The sequence below is a fragment of the Aethalodelphis obliquidens genome, unplaced genomic scaffold (assembly GCF_003676395.1).
Source record: "Aethalodelphis obliquidens isolate GAN/ISIS:26980383/991018 unplaced genomic scaffold, ASM367639v1 scaffold27, whole genome shotgun sequence".
In the NCBI taxonomy this organism is placed as follows: domain Eukaryota; kingdom Metazoa; phylum Chordata; class Mammalia; order Artiodactyla; family Delphinidae; genus Aethalodelphis; species Aethalodelphis obliquidens.
Window position 1 is genome coordinate 10,453,985 of NW_020837971.1, and position 15,644 is coordinate 10,469,628.

Below are 15,644 nucleotides of genomic sequence, written 5' to 3' on the forward strand. Positions count from 1 at the left end.
ATGACTAATAAAACAAAACCCCTATTCTATGAAATCAAGTATTACTTATTGATCACAGATCCCTTTTCACTATATAGCTCCCTCACTCTAAACAGACATTTGAATGTTCTTCCATGTTCTTATTTCAGATCTCTTCTCAACTGTTATTTATTCAAAAACTCATAGCCATGATCACTCTTCAGAGAGTAACAGCACTGTTACTCTCTATCCCTTTACTTTGCTTAACACTTCTTCATAGCACCGATTACTACTCAATAATACATTTTTGTTTTTCTAGCTGTTGTCCTTAAGGGAAGAGCACAGATGGCAGGGAACTGGAACACAAGCTAGAAATTTTAGGGGGAAAGGTTCATGAAATGAAGCCAAAGCATCTGACCAACAAATAAGGAACTAGACGAACTAAGACCGAATAGGAAGCATGGATGGATTGCGATTAGTAAGAAGGGAGCCTAATGGTGAAATTATCTCCTTCTGAGCTTGGCATCTGTGAGAAGATGTAGGGAGTCAGGAAGCTACTGCCATAGGCTCCTTTTCTAACACTCACTTTATTACTAGTTGACTGATACATGTGGGTAAAATAAATACAATAAAAGAAAACGAATATTACAGAACTCTGCCAAGATTTTAAGAGAATCACGGTTGATAAACTGTCCTAAACTACCAAAAATGTCTGAAAAGACCAAACTAAAATATAAATACTAGGTCACATTAAAATCAGAGGAAGGGGATTTGCTCATGGCTCCTCATGGTTACATATCCAGAAATGTAATTCTCTTCTGATCCAGAAGAAACCTATCTTAGCTGGAGAAATAACTGAGAGTCTGCTCGTTTTAGGACAACAGTATCCGTGTGACTGACAGGGTCTTGGTGCTCTGGCCGGGTATCAGGTCTGTGCCTCTGAGGTGGGAGAGCCGAGTTCAGGACACTGGTCTGCTGGAGACCTCATAGCTCCATGTAATATCAAACGGCGAAAGCTCTCCCAGAGAGCTCCATCTCAATGCTAAGACCCACCTCCATGTAACAACCAGCAAGCTACAGTGCTGGACACCCTATGCCAAACAACTACAAGACAGGAACACAACACCACCCATTAGCAGAGAGGCTGCCTAAAATCATAAAAAGGTCACAGACACCCCTAAACACACCACTGGACGCAGCCCTGCCCAGGAGAAAGACAAGACCCAGACATATCCAGCAGAACACAGGCACCAGTCCCCTCCACCAGTAAGCCTACACAAGCCACTGAACCAACCTTAGCCACCTGGGGGCAGACACCAAAAACAACGGGAACTACGAACCTGCAGCCTGCGAAAAGGGGACCACAAACGCAGAAAGTTAAGCAAAATGAAAAGACACAGAAACACACAGCAGATGAAGGAGCAAGGTAAAAACCCACCAGACCTAGCAAATGAAGAGGAAATGAGCAGTCTACCTGAAAAAGAATTCAGAGTAATGATAGTAAAGATGATCCAAAATCTTGGAAATAGAATGGAGAAAATACAAGAAATGTTTAACAAGGACCTAGAAGAACTAAGGAGCAAACAAACAATGATGAACAACACAATAAATGAAACTAAAAATTCTCTAGAAGGGATCAATAGCAGAATAACTGAGGCAGAAGAACGGATAAGTGACTTGTGGAAATAACTACTACAGACCAGAATAAAGAAAAAAGAATGAAAAGAATAGAGGACAATCTCAGAGACCTCTGGGATAACATTAAATGCACCAACATTCAAATTACAGGGGTCCCAGAAGAAGAAGAGAAAAAGAAAGGGACTGAGAAAATATCTGAAGAGAGTTGAAAATTTCCCTAATATGGGAAAGGAAATAGTCAATCAAGTCCAGGAAGCACAGAGAGTCCCATACAGGATAAATCCAAAGAGAAACATGCCAAGACATATTAATCAAACTAATAAAAATTAAATACAAAGAAAAAATATTAAAAGCAGCAAGGGAAAAACACCAAATAACATACAAAGGAATCCCGATAAGGTTAACAGCCGACTTTCAGCAGAAATTCTGCAAGCCAGAAGGGAGTGGCAGGACATATTTAAAGCGATTAAAGGGAAAAACCTACAACCAGGATTACTCTACCCAGCAAGAATCTCATTCAGATTTGATGGAGAAATTAAAACCTTTACAGACAAGCAAAAGCTAAGAGCATTCAGCACCACCAAATCAGCTTTACAACACACGCTAAAGAAACTTCTGTAGGCAGGAAACACAAGAGAAGGAAAAGACCTACAATAATAAACCCAAAACAATTAACAAAATGGTAACAGGAACATACATATCGATAATTACCTTAAATGTAAATGGATTAAATGCTCCAACCAAAAGACACAGGCTAGCTGAATGGATACAAAAACAAGACCCATATATATGCTGTCTACAAGAGACCCACTTCAGACCTAGGGACAGACACACACTGAGAGTGAGGGATGGAAAAATATATTCCATGCAAATAGAAATCAAAAGAAAGCTGGAGCAGGAATTCTCCTATCAGACAAAATAGACTTTAAAATAAAGACTATAACAAGAGACAAAGAAGAACACTACATAATGATCAAGGGATCACACCAAGAAGAAGATATAACAATGGTAAGTATTTATGCACCAAACATAGGAGCACCTCAATACAGCCATAAAAGGGGAAATTGACAGTAACACAATCATGGTAGGGGACTTTAACAACCCACTTTCACCAATGGACAGATGGTCCAAAATGAAAATAAATAAGGAAACACAAGCTTTAAATGATACATTAAACAAGATGGACTTAATGGATACTTATAGGACATTCCATCCAAAACAACAGAATACACTTTCTTCTCAAGTGTTCACGGAACATTCTCCAGGAGAGATCATATCTTGGGTCACAAATCGAGCCGTGGTAAATTTAGGAAAACTGAAATCGTATCAAGTATCTTTTCCGACCACAACGCTATGAGACTAGATATCAACTACAGGAAAAAAATCGTAAAAAATACTAACACGTGGAAGCTAAAAAATACACTACTAAATAACCAAGAGATCACTGAAGAAATCAAAGAGGAAATCAAAAAATACCTAGAAACAAACGACAATGAAAACACGACGACCCAAAACCTATGGGATGCAGCAAGAGCAGCTCTAAGAAGGAAGTTTATAGCAATACAATCCCACCTCAGGAAACAAGAATCATCTCAAATAAACAACCTAATCTTACACCTTAAACAATTAGAGAAAGAAGAACAAAAAAACCCCAAAGTTAGCAGAAGGAAAGAAATTATAAAGATCAGATCAGAAATAAATGAAAATGAAGGAAACAATACCAAAGATCAATAAAACTAAAAGCTAGTTCTTTCAGAAGATGAACAAAATTGATAAACCATTAGCAAGAGTCATCAAGAAACAAAGGGAGGAGACTCAAATCAATAGAATTAGAAATGAAAAAGGAGAGTAACAATGGACACTACAGAAATACAAAGGATCCTGAGAGATTACTACAAGCAACTATATGCCAATAAAACAGACAACCTGGAAGAAATGGACAAATTCTTAGAAAAGCATAACCTTCCAAGACTGAACCAGGAATAGTAAATATAAACAGGCCCTGAAATTGAGACTGTGATTAAAAATCTTCCAACAAACAAAAGACCAGGACCAGATGGCTTCACAGGCGAATTCTATCAAACATTTAGAGAAGAACTAACCACCCATCCTTCTCAAACTCTTCCAAAATATAGCAGAGGGAAGAACACTCCCAAACTCATTCAACGAGGCCACCATCACACTGATACCAAAAGCAGACAAAGATGTCACAAAGAAAGAAAACTACAGGGCAATATCACTGATGAACATAGATGCAAAAATCCTCAACAAACAACTAGCAAACAGAATCCAGCAGCAAGCACATTAAAGGGATCATACACCATGATCAAGTGGGGTTTATCCCAGAAATGCAAGGATTCTTCAATATACACAAATCAATCAATGTGATAAACTATATTAACAAACTGAAGGAGAAAAAACATATGGTCATCTCAATAGATGCAGAAAAAGCTTTTGACAAAACTCAACATCCATTTATGATAAAAACCCTCCAGAAAGTAGGCACAGAGGGAACTTACCTCAACATAATAAAGACCATATATGACAAACCCACAGCCAACACCGTTCTCAATGGTGAAAAACTGAAACCATTTCCTCTAAGATCAGAAACAAGACAAGGTTGTCCACTCTCACCACTATTATTCAACATAGTTTTGGAAGTTTTAGACACAACAATCAGGGAAGAAAAAGAAATAAAAGGAATACAAATTGGAAAAGAAGAAGTAAAGCTGTCACTGTTTGCAGATGACATGATACTATACATAGAGAATCCTAAAGATGCTACCAGAAAACTACTAGAGCTATTCAACAAATTGGGTAAAGTAGCAGGATACAAAATTAATGCACAGAAATCTCTTGCATTCCTACACACTAATGACGAAAAATCTGACAGAAATTAAGGAAACACTCCCATTTACCACTGCAACAAAAAGAATAAAATACCTAGGAATAAACCTACCTAAAGAGACAAAAGACCTGTACGCAGAAAACTATAAGACACTGATGAAAAAATTAAAGATAATACCAACAGATGGAGAGATATACCATGTCCTTGGATTGGAAGAATCAACATTGTGAAAATGACTCTACTACCCAAAGCAATGTACAGATTCAATGCAATCCCTATCAAACTACCACTGGCATTTTCCACAGAACTATAACAAAAAATTTCACAGTTTGTATGGAAACAAAAAAGACCCCAAAGAGCCAAAGCAATATTGAGAAAGAAAAACGGAGCTGGAGGAATCAGGCTCCTGGACTTCAGACTATACTATAAAGCTACAGTAATCATAAGTGGTGCTGGGAAAACTGGACAGCTACACGTAAAAGAATGAAATTAGAACACTCCCTAACACCATACACAAAAATAAACTCAAAATGGATTAACGACCTAAATGTAAGGCCAGACACTATCAAACTCTTAGAGGAAAACATAGGCAGAACACTCTATGACATAAATCACAGCAAGATCCTTTTTGACCCACCTCCTAGAGAAATGGAAATAAAAACAAAAATAAACAAATGGGACCTAATGAAACTTAAAAGCTTTTGCACAGAAAAGGAAACCATAAACAAGAGGAAAAGACAACCCTCAGTATGGGAGAAAATATTTGCAAATGAAGCAACTGACAAAGGATTAAAATTTACAAGCAGCTCATGCAGCTCAATATCAAAATAACAAAAAACCCAACCCAAAGATGGGCAGAAGACCTAAATAGACATTTCTCCAAAGAAGATATACAGATTGCCAACAAACACATGAAAGGATGCTCAACATCACTAATCATTAGCGAACTGCAAATCCAACCTATAATGAGGTATCACCGCACACCAGTCAGAATGGCCATCATCAAAAACTCTACAAACAATAAATGCTGGAGAGGTTGTGGAGGAAAGGGAACCCTCTGGCACTGTTGGTGGGAATGTAAGTAGATACAGCCACTATGGAGAACAGTACTGAGGTTCCTTGACAAACTATAAATAGAACTACCATATGACCCAGCAATCCCACTACTGGGCATATACCCTGAGAAAACCATAATTCAAAGAGTCATATACCACAATGTTCATTACAGCACTATTTACAATAGCCAGGACATGGAAGCAACCTAAGGGCCCATCAACAGATGAATGGATAAAGAAGATGTGGCACATATGTATAATGGAATATTACTCAGCCATAAAAAGAAACGAAATTGAGTTATTTGTAGTGAGGTGGATGGACCTAGAGTCTGTCATACAGAATGAAATAAGTCAGAAAGAGAAAAACAAATACCATATACTAACACATATATATGGAATCTACAAAAAGAAAAAAAGGTTCTGAAGAACCTAGGGGCAGGATGGGAATAAAAACGCAGCCGTAAATAATGGACTTGAGGACACAGGGAGGGGGAAGCGTAAGCTGGGATGAAGTGAGAGAGTGGCATGGACATATATACACTACCACATGTAAAACAGACAGCTAGTGGGAAGCAGCCACATAGCACAGGGAGATCAGCTTGGTGCTCTGAGACCACCTAGACGGGTGGGATAGGGAGGGTGGCCGGGAGACACAAGAGGGTGGAGATATGGGGATGTATGTATATGTTTAGCTGATTCACTGTTATACAGCAGAAGCTAACACACCATTGTAAAGCAATTATACTCCAATAAAGGTGTTAAGAAAAAAAAAATCAAAGGAAATTCAGGTATATGTTCAAAATAAGTTCTTAGATTTATAAATTAGTAAATTAAGAAAAATGATTTCATGTTTTATTTCAAAAATATGACTTTATAATGATATAAATACACTCAATCAGCTTAAAAAATTCCTACAACTGAACTAGATGTATATATTTTTTTGAAGTGTAATTGCCTATGACATTGTGTTAATTTCATGTGTACAACATACGGATTCAACATTTGTATGCATTGCAAAATGATCAGTCCAATAAGCCTATTAACCATCTATCACTATAAGTCATAAAATTTTTTTCCTGTCATGACAACATTCAAGATTTACTTTCTTAAGCAACTTTCAAATTTGCAATACAATATTACTGACTATAGTCCCTATGCTGTACATTACATCTGCATAACTTACTTATTTTATAACTGGAAACTTGTACCTTTTGACCCCCTTCCCCATTCCGCCCACCCTCCAATCCCCCTTCCAACTGAAAACCACCAATCTGCTCTCTGTATCTTTGAGTTTTGTCTTGTTTTGTTTGCTTTGTTTCTTAGATTCCACATATGAGTGAAATCATATGGTATTTGTCTTTCCCTGTCTGACTTACTTCACTTGGCACAATAACCTCAAGTTCCACGCATGCTGTTGCAAATGGCAAGATTTCATTCTTTTTTATAGCTGAGTATTATTCCTGTGTGTGTAGTACCTATATGTGTGTGTGTGTATACTTAGCCCTCACATATTCTTTATCCATCACATATTTATCCATGCATCCATCAGTGGACACACATTGTTTCTATATCTCGGTTATTGTAAATAATGCTGCAATACACTAGAGGTACATATATCTTTTCAAATAGTGTTTTGTTTTCTCTGGATAAATACGCAGAAGTGAAATGGTTGGATAATATGGTTGTTCTATTTTTAATATTTAGAATCTATAGTTTTAAAAAATCATTTTTTCTAACAGACTCACAAACATACAGAACAGTCTTGCAGTTGCCAAGGGGGAGGCGGCTGGGGGAGGATGGAGTGGGAGGTTGGGGTTGGCAGATGTAAGCTATTATATATAAAATGGATAAACAACAAGGTCCTACTGTATAGCACAGAGAACTATATTCAATATCTTTGATAAACCATAATGGAAAAGAATATATAAAAAAAGAGTATGTGTATAACTGAATCACTTTGCTCTTCAACAGAAATTAACGCAACATTGCAAATCAAGTATACTTCGATAAAAAAAATTTTTTCTAGCCTTACCTTGTTCCTCCACCATCAATTGTGAGAATCCGGATTCCTCTTCCTTTCACTGGATCCACGTAGCCAATTAAGGCCAAAATTTCTCTAACTGCAGCCTGAAGAGTTTCATCCTTAACTTGTCTCAATCGTAGTAAATATGGAATAATTTTTTCCTATATTGAGAGAAAAAATATTTTGTTGCTTTTGTCAAATCAAGAGTGAAGATGTAAGATTATTTTTAACCAACACATACAGATCATCACAGGATAATATCTTTATGATCTCAGAACAGGCAAAGATTTCTTAAATAGGACACGAAGTGCTAACCATAAAGGAAAATATTTATAAACTGGACTATATTAAAATTAAGAATATCTACTCATCGGGACTTCCCTGGCAATCCAGTGGTTAAGACTCCGCACTTCCACTGCAGGGGGCATGGGTTCCATCACTAGTCAGGGAACCAAGATACCACATGCTGTGCAATGCGGCCAGGAAGAAAAAAAAAAAGGGTATCTACTTGTCAAAAATGATTAGAAAGAGTGAAAAGGTAATCTACAGCCTGGGAGAATATATTTATCAGACATGTATATGTGTATATATATATATATATATATGTGTAATATATACATGTTACAATACATATAAAAAGACTTACATCCATAATACATAAAGAAATTCAACAAATCAGTAAGAAAAAGCTCGTCAACCCAATAGAAAAATGAGCAAGACCTGGAATAGGCACTTCATGAGGGCAGTATACAAAAGGCCAGTAAACACTGGAAAGTTGCTGAACTGCATAGTTACCAGAGAAATACAAATGAAAGCCACAATTTAACATCACTAAACATCTAACAAAATGGCTAAAATAAAAAAATAATGATATAAAACATTGGAGAGGAAATAACACAACCAAGAGGCTCATAGAGTTCTGGTGAAAGAATCAACTGGTATAAGCACTTTGTAAAAACATTTGGCAGTATGCACTAAAGGTGAGAATAGGCATACTCTATAACCAGGACTACTACTCCTTGGTATATATCCCAAAGAAATGAAGACTTAGGTTTTCCAAAAGATACATTTGAGAAGCACTATTCCTAAATATTCCCAAACTGGAAACTATCCAAATGCCCATCAGTAGTAAAATGGATAAATACATTGCACTATATTCATACAATAGAACACATAACAATGAGAATGAATGTTCCTTAACTACACCCATCAATATAGAAGGTTCTCACAAACATCATGTTGAGTGGGGGGAAAAAATAAGACATAAAAGAGCACATGTTGTATCGTTCCATTTATATAACACACAGGAAGAGGTACAACTAACGTACACTGCCAGAAAATTGGTCAATCTTTTTAAAGTTAATGACTGGAAGGGGGCATAAAGGGGTTTTTGGAGTGCTTTGGGTAACATTCTGTTTCCCAGTTGGGTGGCTGTTATACAGATGTGTTCAGTTTTTGAAAATTCATGGAGCTGTATACTTATAGTATGTATATTTTCTTTTCTTTCAAATTTTTATTTATTTTATTTTGGCTGTGTTGGGTCTTCATTGATGCACAAGGGTTTTTCTCTGGTTGCAGCGAGCAGGGGCTACTTTTCATTGCGGTGCGTGGGCTTCTCATTGCTATGGCTTCTCTTGTTGTGGAGCATGGACTTTAGGCGTGCGGGCTTCAGTAGTTGTGGCACGCGGGCTCAGTAGTTGTGGCACGTGGGGTCAGTAGTCATGGCTCGCGGGCTCTAGAGCGCAGGCTCAGTAGTTGTGGCACACGGGCTTAGTTGCTCCGCAGCATGTGGGATCTACCTGGACCAGGGCTCGAAACCATGTCCCCTGCATTGGCAGGCGATTCTTAACCACTGCGCCACCAGGGAAGCCCTATATTTTCTACATATAATGTTCTTTAAAAAATTTTAAAAGAAACATGAATCAGCTTGAAGGGACTCCTACTAGTCAAAGTTAAGACAAATTCAGCATTTAGAAAAAAGGGAGGTGGGGAAAGATTACAGAAACACAATTTATGAAAAACTATGAGGGCATAATGATAATAAAAAGAAAAAAAGAAAAAAAATGCCAAAAATTCATCTCACCGTTGAGGCAGGTTTTAAAGCAACTCTTGAAGTTGGAGGCGTGGGAAGATGCAGAGTTTGCATCTCCCCACAACTAGCGCACCTGCCGGACACTGGTGGGGGAATCCAACACCCAAGGAGATGGGAAGAACCCCCAAGCGAACAAGGAGGATGTGGAGGGACTGAGGCGGGAAGAGAAGTGGAGGCCAGGCCAGGCACCCTCAGGGGTGCCTGAGAGGGGGGAGGGGTTCCCACGCCTGGAGGGACCCTCGGGGCCTTGGATCAGGGTGGAGCAAGCCCAGCGTTTCTCCTGCCCAAATGGCTGGGGAAGTCTGCCCTCAGAGGTCCTACGCCCTCAGTGGTCCCCTCCGGGCCGGGTTGGTCCTGGGGGCACAGGAGGGAGGCCGGGAAAGAACAGGAGAGGCAGGCAGGACGGGCCCTCCAGGACCAGAGGAGAGGGAAAGGAGCAGAGGGTGTTTGCCCCGTCCACTCAAGCTCAGGAAGCCTGCTGGGCTCCCAGGTGGGTCCTTCGCCCTCTGAGACCACAGGCGGGAGGCACACCTAAGCCCCTTCTGTTCTGTTGAGCTTAAGCTCCCCCTATGTCCCCCCACCCCGGGCCTTTTCCAGCCCTGTGGGTCTTAAACATAGGTCTCACACACCGCCCAAACCTCGCCCTTGCTTAGGCCCCGCCCTCCACAGCCAAGGCCTTTTCCACCTTTTTACCTCCTCTTTTCTTTCATCTACAGTTTTATTTTTATATTTTTTTCTAACATAGCTGTTAGTTTCCTAGTCTAATATTATTGTTTACTTTGTTATTGTTCACCCCCTTTTTTTTTGCCACCCCGCGTGGCTTGCGGGATCTTGGCTTACGAGCCGGGGGTCAGGGCGAAGCTCTTGTGGTGGGAGCTCTGAGTCCGAACCACTGCACTAAGAACCTCAGACCCCAGGGAATATTCATCGGCGTGAGGTCTCCAAGAGGTCCTCATCTCAGCACCAAGACACAGCTCTACCTTACAGCCTATAAACTCCAGTGCTGCAAGTCTCAGGCCAAACAACCAGTAAGACAGGAACACAATCCCACTTGTACAAAAAATGAGAAGAAAAAAAACGAGACGGCAAAAAACTATGTTACAGATGAAGAAGGTAAAAACCTACAAGACCAAATAAATGAAGAGGAAATAGGCAATCTACCTGAAAAAGAATTCAGATAATGATAGTAAAGATGATCCAGAATCTCAGAAATAGAATGGAGGCACAGACTGAGAAAATACAAGAAATGTTTAAGAAAGATCTAGCAGAACTAAAGAACAAACAGAGATGAACAGCACAATAATTGAAATGAAAAATACACTAGAGGAAATCAATAACGGAGGCAGAAAAACGAATAAGTGAGCTGGAAGACAAAATGGTGGAAATAACTGTCAAGGAGCAGAATAAAGAAAAAAGAATGAAAAGAACTGAAGACAATCTCAGAGACCTCTGGGCCAACACTAAATGCACCAACATTCGAATTATAGGGGTCCCAGAACAACAGAAAAAGAAAGGGTCTGACACAATATTTGAAGAGATTATACCGGAAAACTTCCCTAACATGGGAAAGGAAATAGTCCAGGAAGCACAGAGGGTCCCATACAGGATAAACCCTAGGAGAAACACACCAAGACACATATTAATCAAACTAACAAAAATCAAATTCAAAGGAAAAATATTAAAAGCATCAAAGGAAAAACAAAAAACAACATACAAAGGAATCCCCATAAGGTTATCAGCTGATTTTTCACCAGAAACTCTGCAGGCCAGAAGAGTGTCAGGATATATTTAAAGTAATGAAGAAGAAAAACCTATAACCAAGATTATTCTACCCAGCAAGGATCTCATTCAGATTCAACGGGGAAATCAAAAGCTTTTCAGACAAGCAAAAGCTAAGAGAATTCAGAATTCCACCAAACCAGCTTTACAACAAATGCTAAAGAAACTTATCTAGTCAGGATACACAAGAGAAGAAAAAGACCCACAAAAACAAACCCAAAACAATTAAGAAAATGGTAATAGGAACATATATATCAATAATAACTTTGAGTGTACACAGATTAAATTCCCCAACCAAAAGACACAGAGTGGCTAAATGGATAAAAAAACAAGACCCATATATATACTGTCTACAAGAGACCCACTTCAGACCTAGGGACACACACAGACTGAAAGTGAAGGGATGGAAAAAGACATTCCACATAAATGTAAATCAAAAGAAAGCTGGAGTAGCGATACTTGTACCAGGTAAAACAGACTTTAAAATAAAGACTGTTACAAGAAATAAGGAAGGACACTACATAATGATCAAGAGATCAATCCAAGAAGATATAACAATTATAAATGTTCATTCACCCAACAGGGGAGCACCTCAATACATAAGGCAAATGATAACAACCATGAAAGGGAAAACTGACAGCAACACAATAATAGTAGGGGACTTTAACATCCCACTAACACCAATGGACAGATCATCCAAACAGAAAATAAGGAAACAGAGCTTTAAATGACACAATAGACCAGACAGATTTAATTGATATTTATAGAACATTCCACCCAGAAGTGGCAGAATACACTTTTTTCTCAAGTGCACACAGAACATTCTCCAGGATAGATTACATCTTAGGTCACAAATCAAGCCTTGGAAAATTTAAGAAAACTGAAATCATATCAAGCATCTTTTCTGACCATAATGCTATGAGACTGGAAATCAATTACAGGAAAAAAAACTGTAAAAAACACAAATACATGGAGGCTAAACACTGCGATATTAAATAACTAAGAGATCACTGAAGAAATCAAAGAAGACATAAAAAAATACATAGAAACAAATGATAATGAAAACACAACAACCCAAAACCTATGGGACGCAGCAAAACAGTTCTAAGAGGGAAGGTTATAGCAATGCAATCTCACCTTAAGAAACAAGAAAAATCTCAAATAAACAATCTAACCCTACACCTAAAGCACGTAGAGAAAGAAGAACAAAGAAAACCCAAAGTCAGTAGAATGAAAGAAATCATAAAGATCAGAGCAGAAATAAATGAAATAGAAATGAAGAAAACAATAGCAAAGATCAATAAAACGAAGAGCTGGTTCTTTGAGAAGATAAACAAAATTGATAACCCCTTAGCCAGACTCATCAAGAAAAAGGGAGAGGATGCAAATGAATAGAATTAGACATGAAAAAGGAGAAATCACAACTGACACCACAGAAATACAAAGGATTATAAGAGACTACTACAAACAACTATATGCCAATAAAATGGACAACCACAAAGAAATGGATAAATTCTTGGAAAGGTACAATTTTCCAAGACTGAATCAGGAAGAATTAGAAAATATTAACAGACCTGTCACAAGTAATGAAACTGAAACTGTAATTAAAAATTTTCCAACAGGGACTTCCCTGGTAGCACAGTGGTTAAGAATCCGCCTGCCAATGCAGGGGACACAGGCCTGGCCCGGGAAGATCCCGCATGCTGCGGAGCAACTAAGCCCGTGCGCCACAAATACTGAAGCCTGCTCGCCTAGAGCCCATGAGCCACAACTACTAAAGCCCGTGCCTAGAACCTGTGCTCCACAACAAGAGAAGCCACTGCAACGAGGAGCCTGCACATTGCAAGAAAGAGTAGCCCCCGCTCGCTGCAACCAGAGAAAGCCAGAGCACAGCAACGAAGACCCAACACAGCCAAAAATAAATAAATAAATAGATTAATTAATTAAAAAAGAAATCTTCCAACAAACAAAAGTCCGGGACTAGATGGCTTCACAGGTGAATTCTATAAAACATTTACAGAAGAGCTAACACCCATACTTCTCAAACTCTTCCAAAACATTGCACAGGGAGGAATACTCCCAAATTCATTCTACAAAGCCACCAACACCCTGATACCAAAACCAGACAAAGATACTACCAAAAAAAGAAAATTATAGCCCAATATCACTTATGAACATAGATGCAAAAATCCTCAACAAAATACTAGCAAACAGAATCCAACAACATATTAAAAGGATAACACCTCATGATCAAGTGGATTTATCCCAGGGATACAAGGGTTCTTCAATATACACAAATCAATCAACGTGATACACCATATTAACAAATTAAGGAATAAAAACCATATGATCATCTCAATAGATGCAGAAAAAGCTTTTGACAAAATTCAACATCCATTTATGATAAAAACTCCCCAGAAAATGGGCACAGAGGGAACCTACCTGAACATAATAAAGGCCATATATAGCAAACCCACAGCAAAATCACACTCAATGGTGAAAAACTGAAACCATTTCCACTAAGATCAGGAATGAGACAAGAGTGTCCTCTCTCACCACTCTTATTCAACATAGTTTTGGAAGCCCTAGCCATGGAAATCAGAGAAGACAAAGAAATAAAAGGAATACAAACTGGAAAAGAAGTAAAACTGTCACTGTTTGCAGATGACATGATACTATAGCATAGAAAATCCTAAAGATGCCGTCAGAAAACTACTAGAACTAAGCAATGAATTTGGTAAGGTTGCAGGATAATGCACAGAAATCTATGGCATTCCTATACACTAACAATGAAAAATCAGAAAGAGAAGTTAAGGAAACACTCCCATTTACCATTGCAACCAAAAGAATAAAATACCTAGGAATAAACCTACCTAAGGAGACAAAAGACTTGTACTCAGAAAAGTATAAAACACTGATGAAAGAAATTAAAGATGACATAAACAGATGGAGAACCATACCATGTTCTTGGATTGGAAGAATCAACATTGCGAAAATGACTATACTACCCAAAGCAATCTACAGATTCAATGCAATCCTTATCAAACTTCCAATGGCATTCTTCATATAATTAGAACAAAAAATTTTACAATTCGTATGGAAACACAAAAGACCCCGATTAACCAATCTTGAGAAAGAAAAACAGAGCTGGAAGAATCAGGCTCCCTGACTTCAAACTATACTACAAAGCTACAGTAATCAAGAGAGTACGGTACTGGCACAAAAAGAGAAATATAGATCAATGGTACAGGATAGAAAGCACAGAGATAAACCCATGCACCTATGGTCACCTAATTTACGACAAAGGAGGCAAGAACATATGATGGAGAAAAGACAGCCTCTTCAATACGTGGTGCTGGGAAAACTGAACAGCTACATGTAAAAGAACGAAATTAGAACAGTCCCTAACACCATACACAAAAATAAACTCCAAACGGATTAAAGACGTAAGACCAGATGCTATAAAACCCTTAGAGGAGGGGCTTCCCTGGTGGCGCAGTGGTTGAGAATCTGCCTGCCGAGGCAGGGGATGCGGGTTCAAGCCTTGGTCTGGGAAGATCCCACATGCCGTGGAGCAACTGGGCCCATGAGCCACAACTACTGAGCCTGCGTGTCTGGAGCTTGTGCTCCACAACAAAAGAGGCCGCGATAGTGAGGCCCACGCACCGCGATGAAGAGTGGCCCCTGCTCGCCATAGCTGGAGAAAGCCCTCGCACAAAAACGAAGACCCTTACACAGCCAAAAATAAATAAATAAAATTTAAAAAACAAAACAAACAAACAAAAAACCTTAGAGGAAAACACAGGAAGAACACTCTTTGACATAAACCACAGCAAGATCTTTTTTTGACTCACCTCCTAGAGTAATGGAAATAAAAACAAAAGTAAACAGATGGGACCTAATTAAACTTCAAAGCTTTTGCACAGCAAAGGAAACCATAAACAAGACAAAAAGACAACCCTGAGAATGGAACAATATATTTGCAAATGAAACAACAGACAAGCGATTCATCTCCAAAATATACAAACAGCTCATGCAGCTCAATATCAAAAAAACAAACAATTAAATTAAAAAATGGGTGGAATGGGCTTCCCTGGTGGCGCAGTGGTTGAGAGTCCACCTGCCGATGCAGGGGACACGGGTTCGTGCCCCGGTCCGGGAGGATCCCACATGCTGCGGAGCGGCCGGGCCCGTGAGCCATGGCCGCTGAGCCTGCGCGTCCGGAGCCTGTGCTCCGCAACGGGAGAGGCC

At 39.0% G+C, this 15,644-nt stretch overlaps 1 protein-coding gene across 5 annotated transcripts in view; it reads right to left on the reverse strand.

Moving 5' to 3' along the window:
- The window catches only part of PNPLA8 (patatin like domain 8, phospholipase A2), a 134,591-nt gene that overhangs the window by 33,850 nt on the left and 85,097 nt on the right, over positions 1–15,644 (reverse strand). For all 5 annotated transcript variants that reach the window (XM_027123941.1, XM_027123942.1, XM_027123940.1 and 2 more), the window contains one exon: positions 7,532–7,683. In XM_027123941.1, the coding sequence (XP_026979742.1) occupies positions 7,532–7,683 (152 nt within the window). The remainder of the gene's footprint in view (positions 1–7,531; positions 7,684–15,644) is intronic.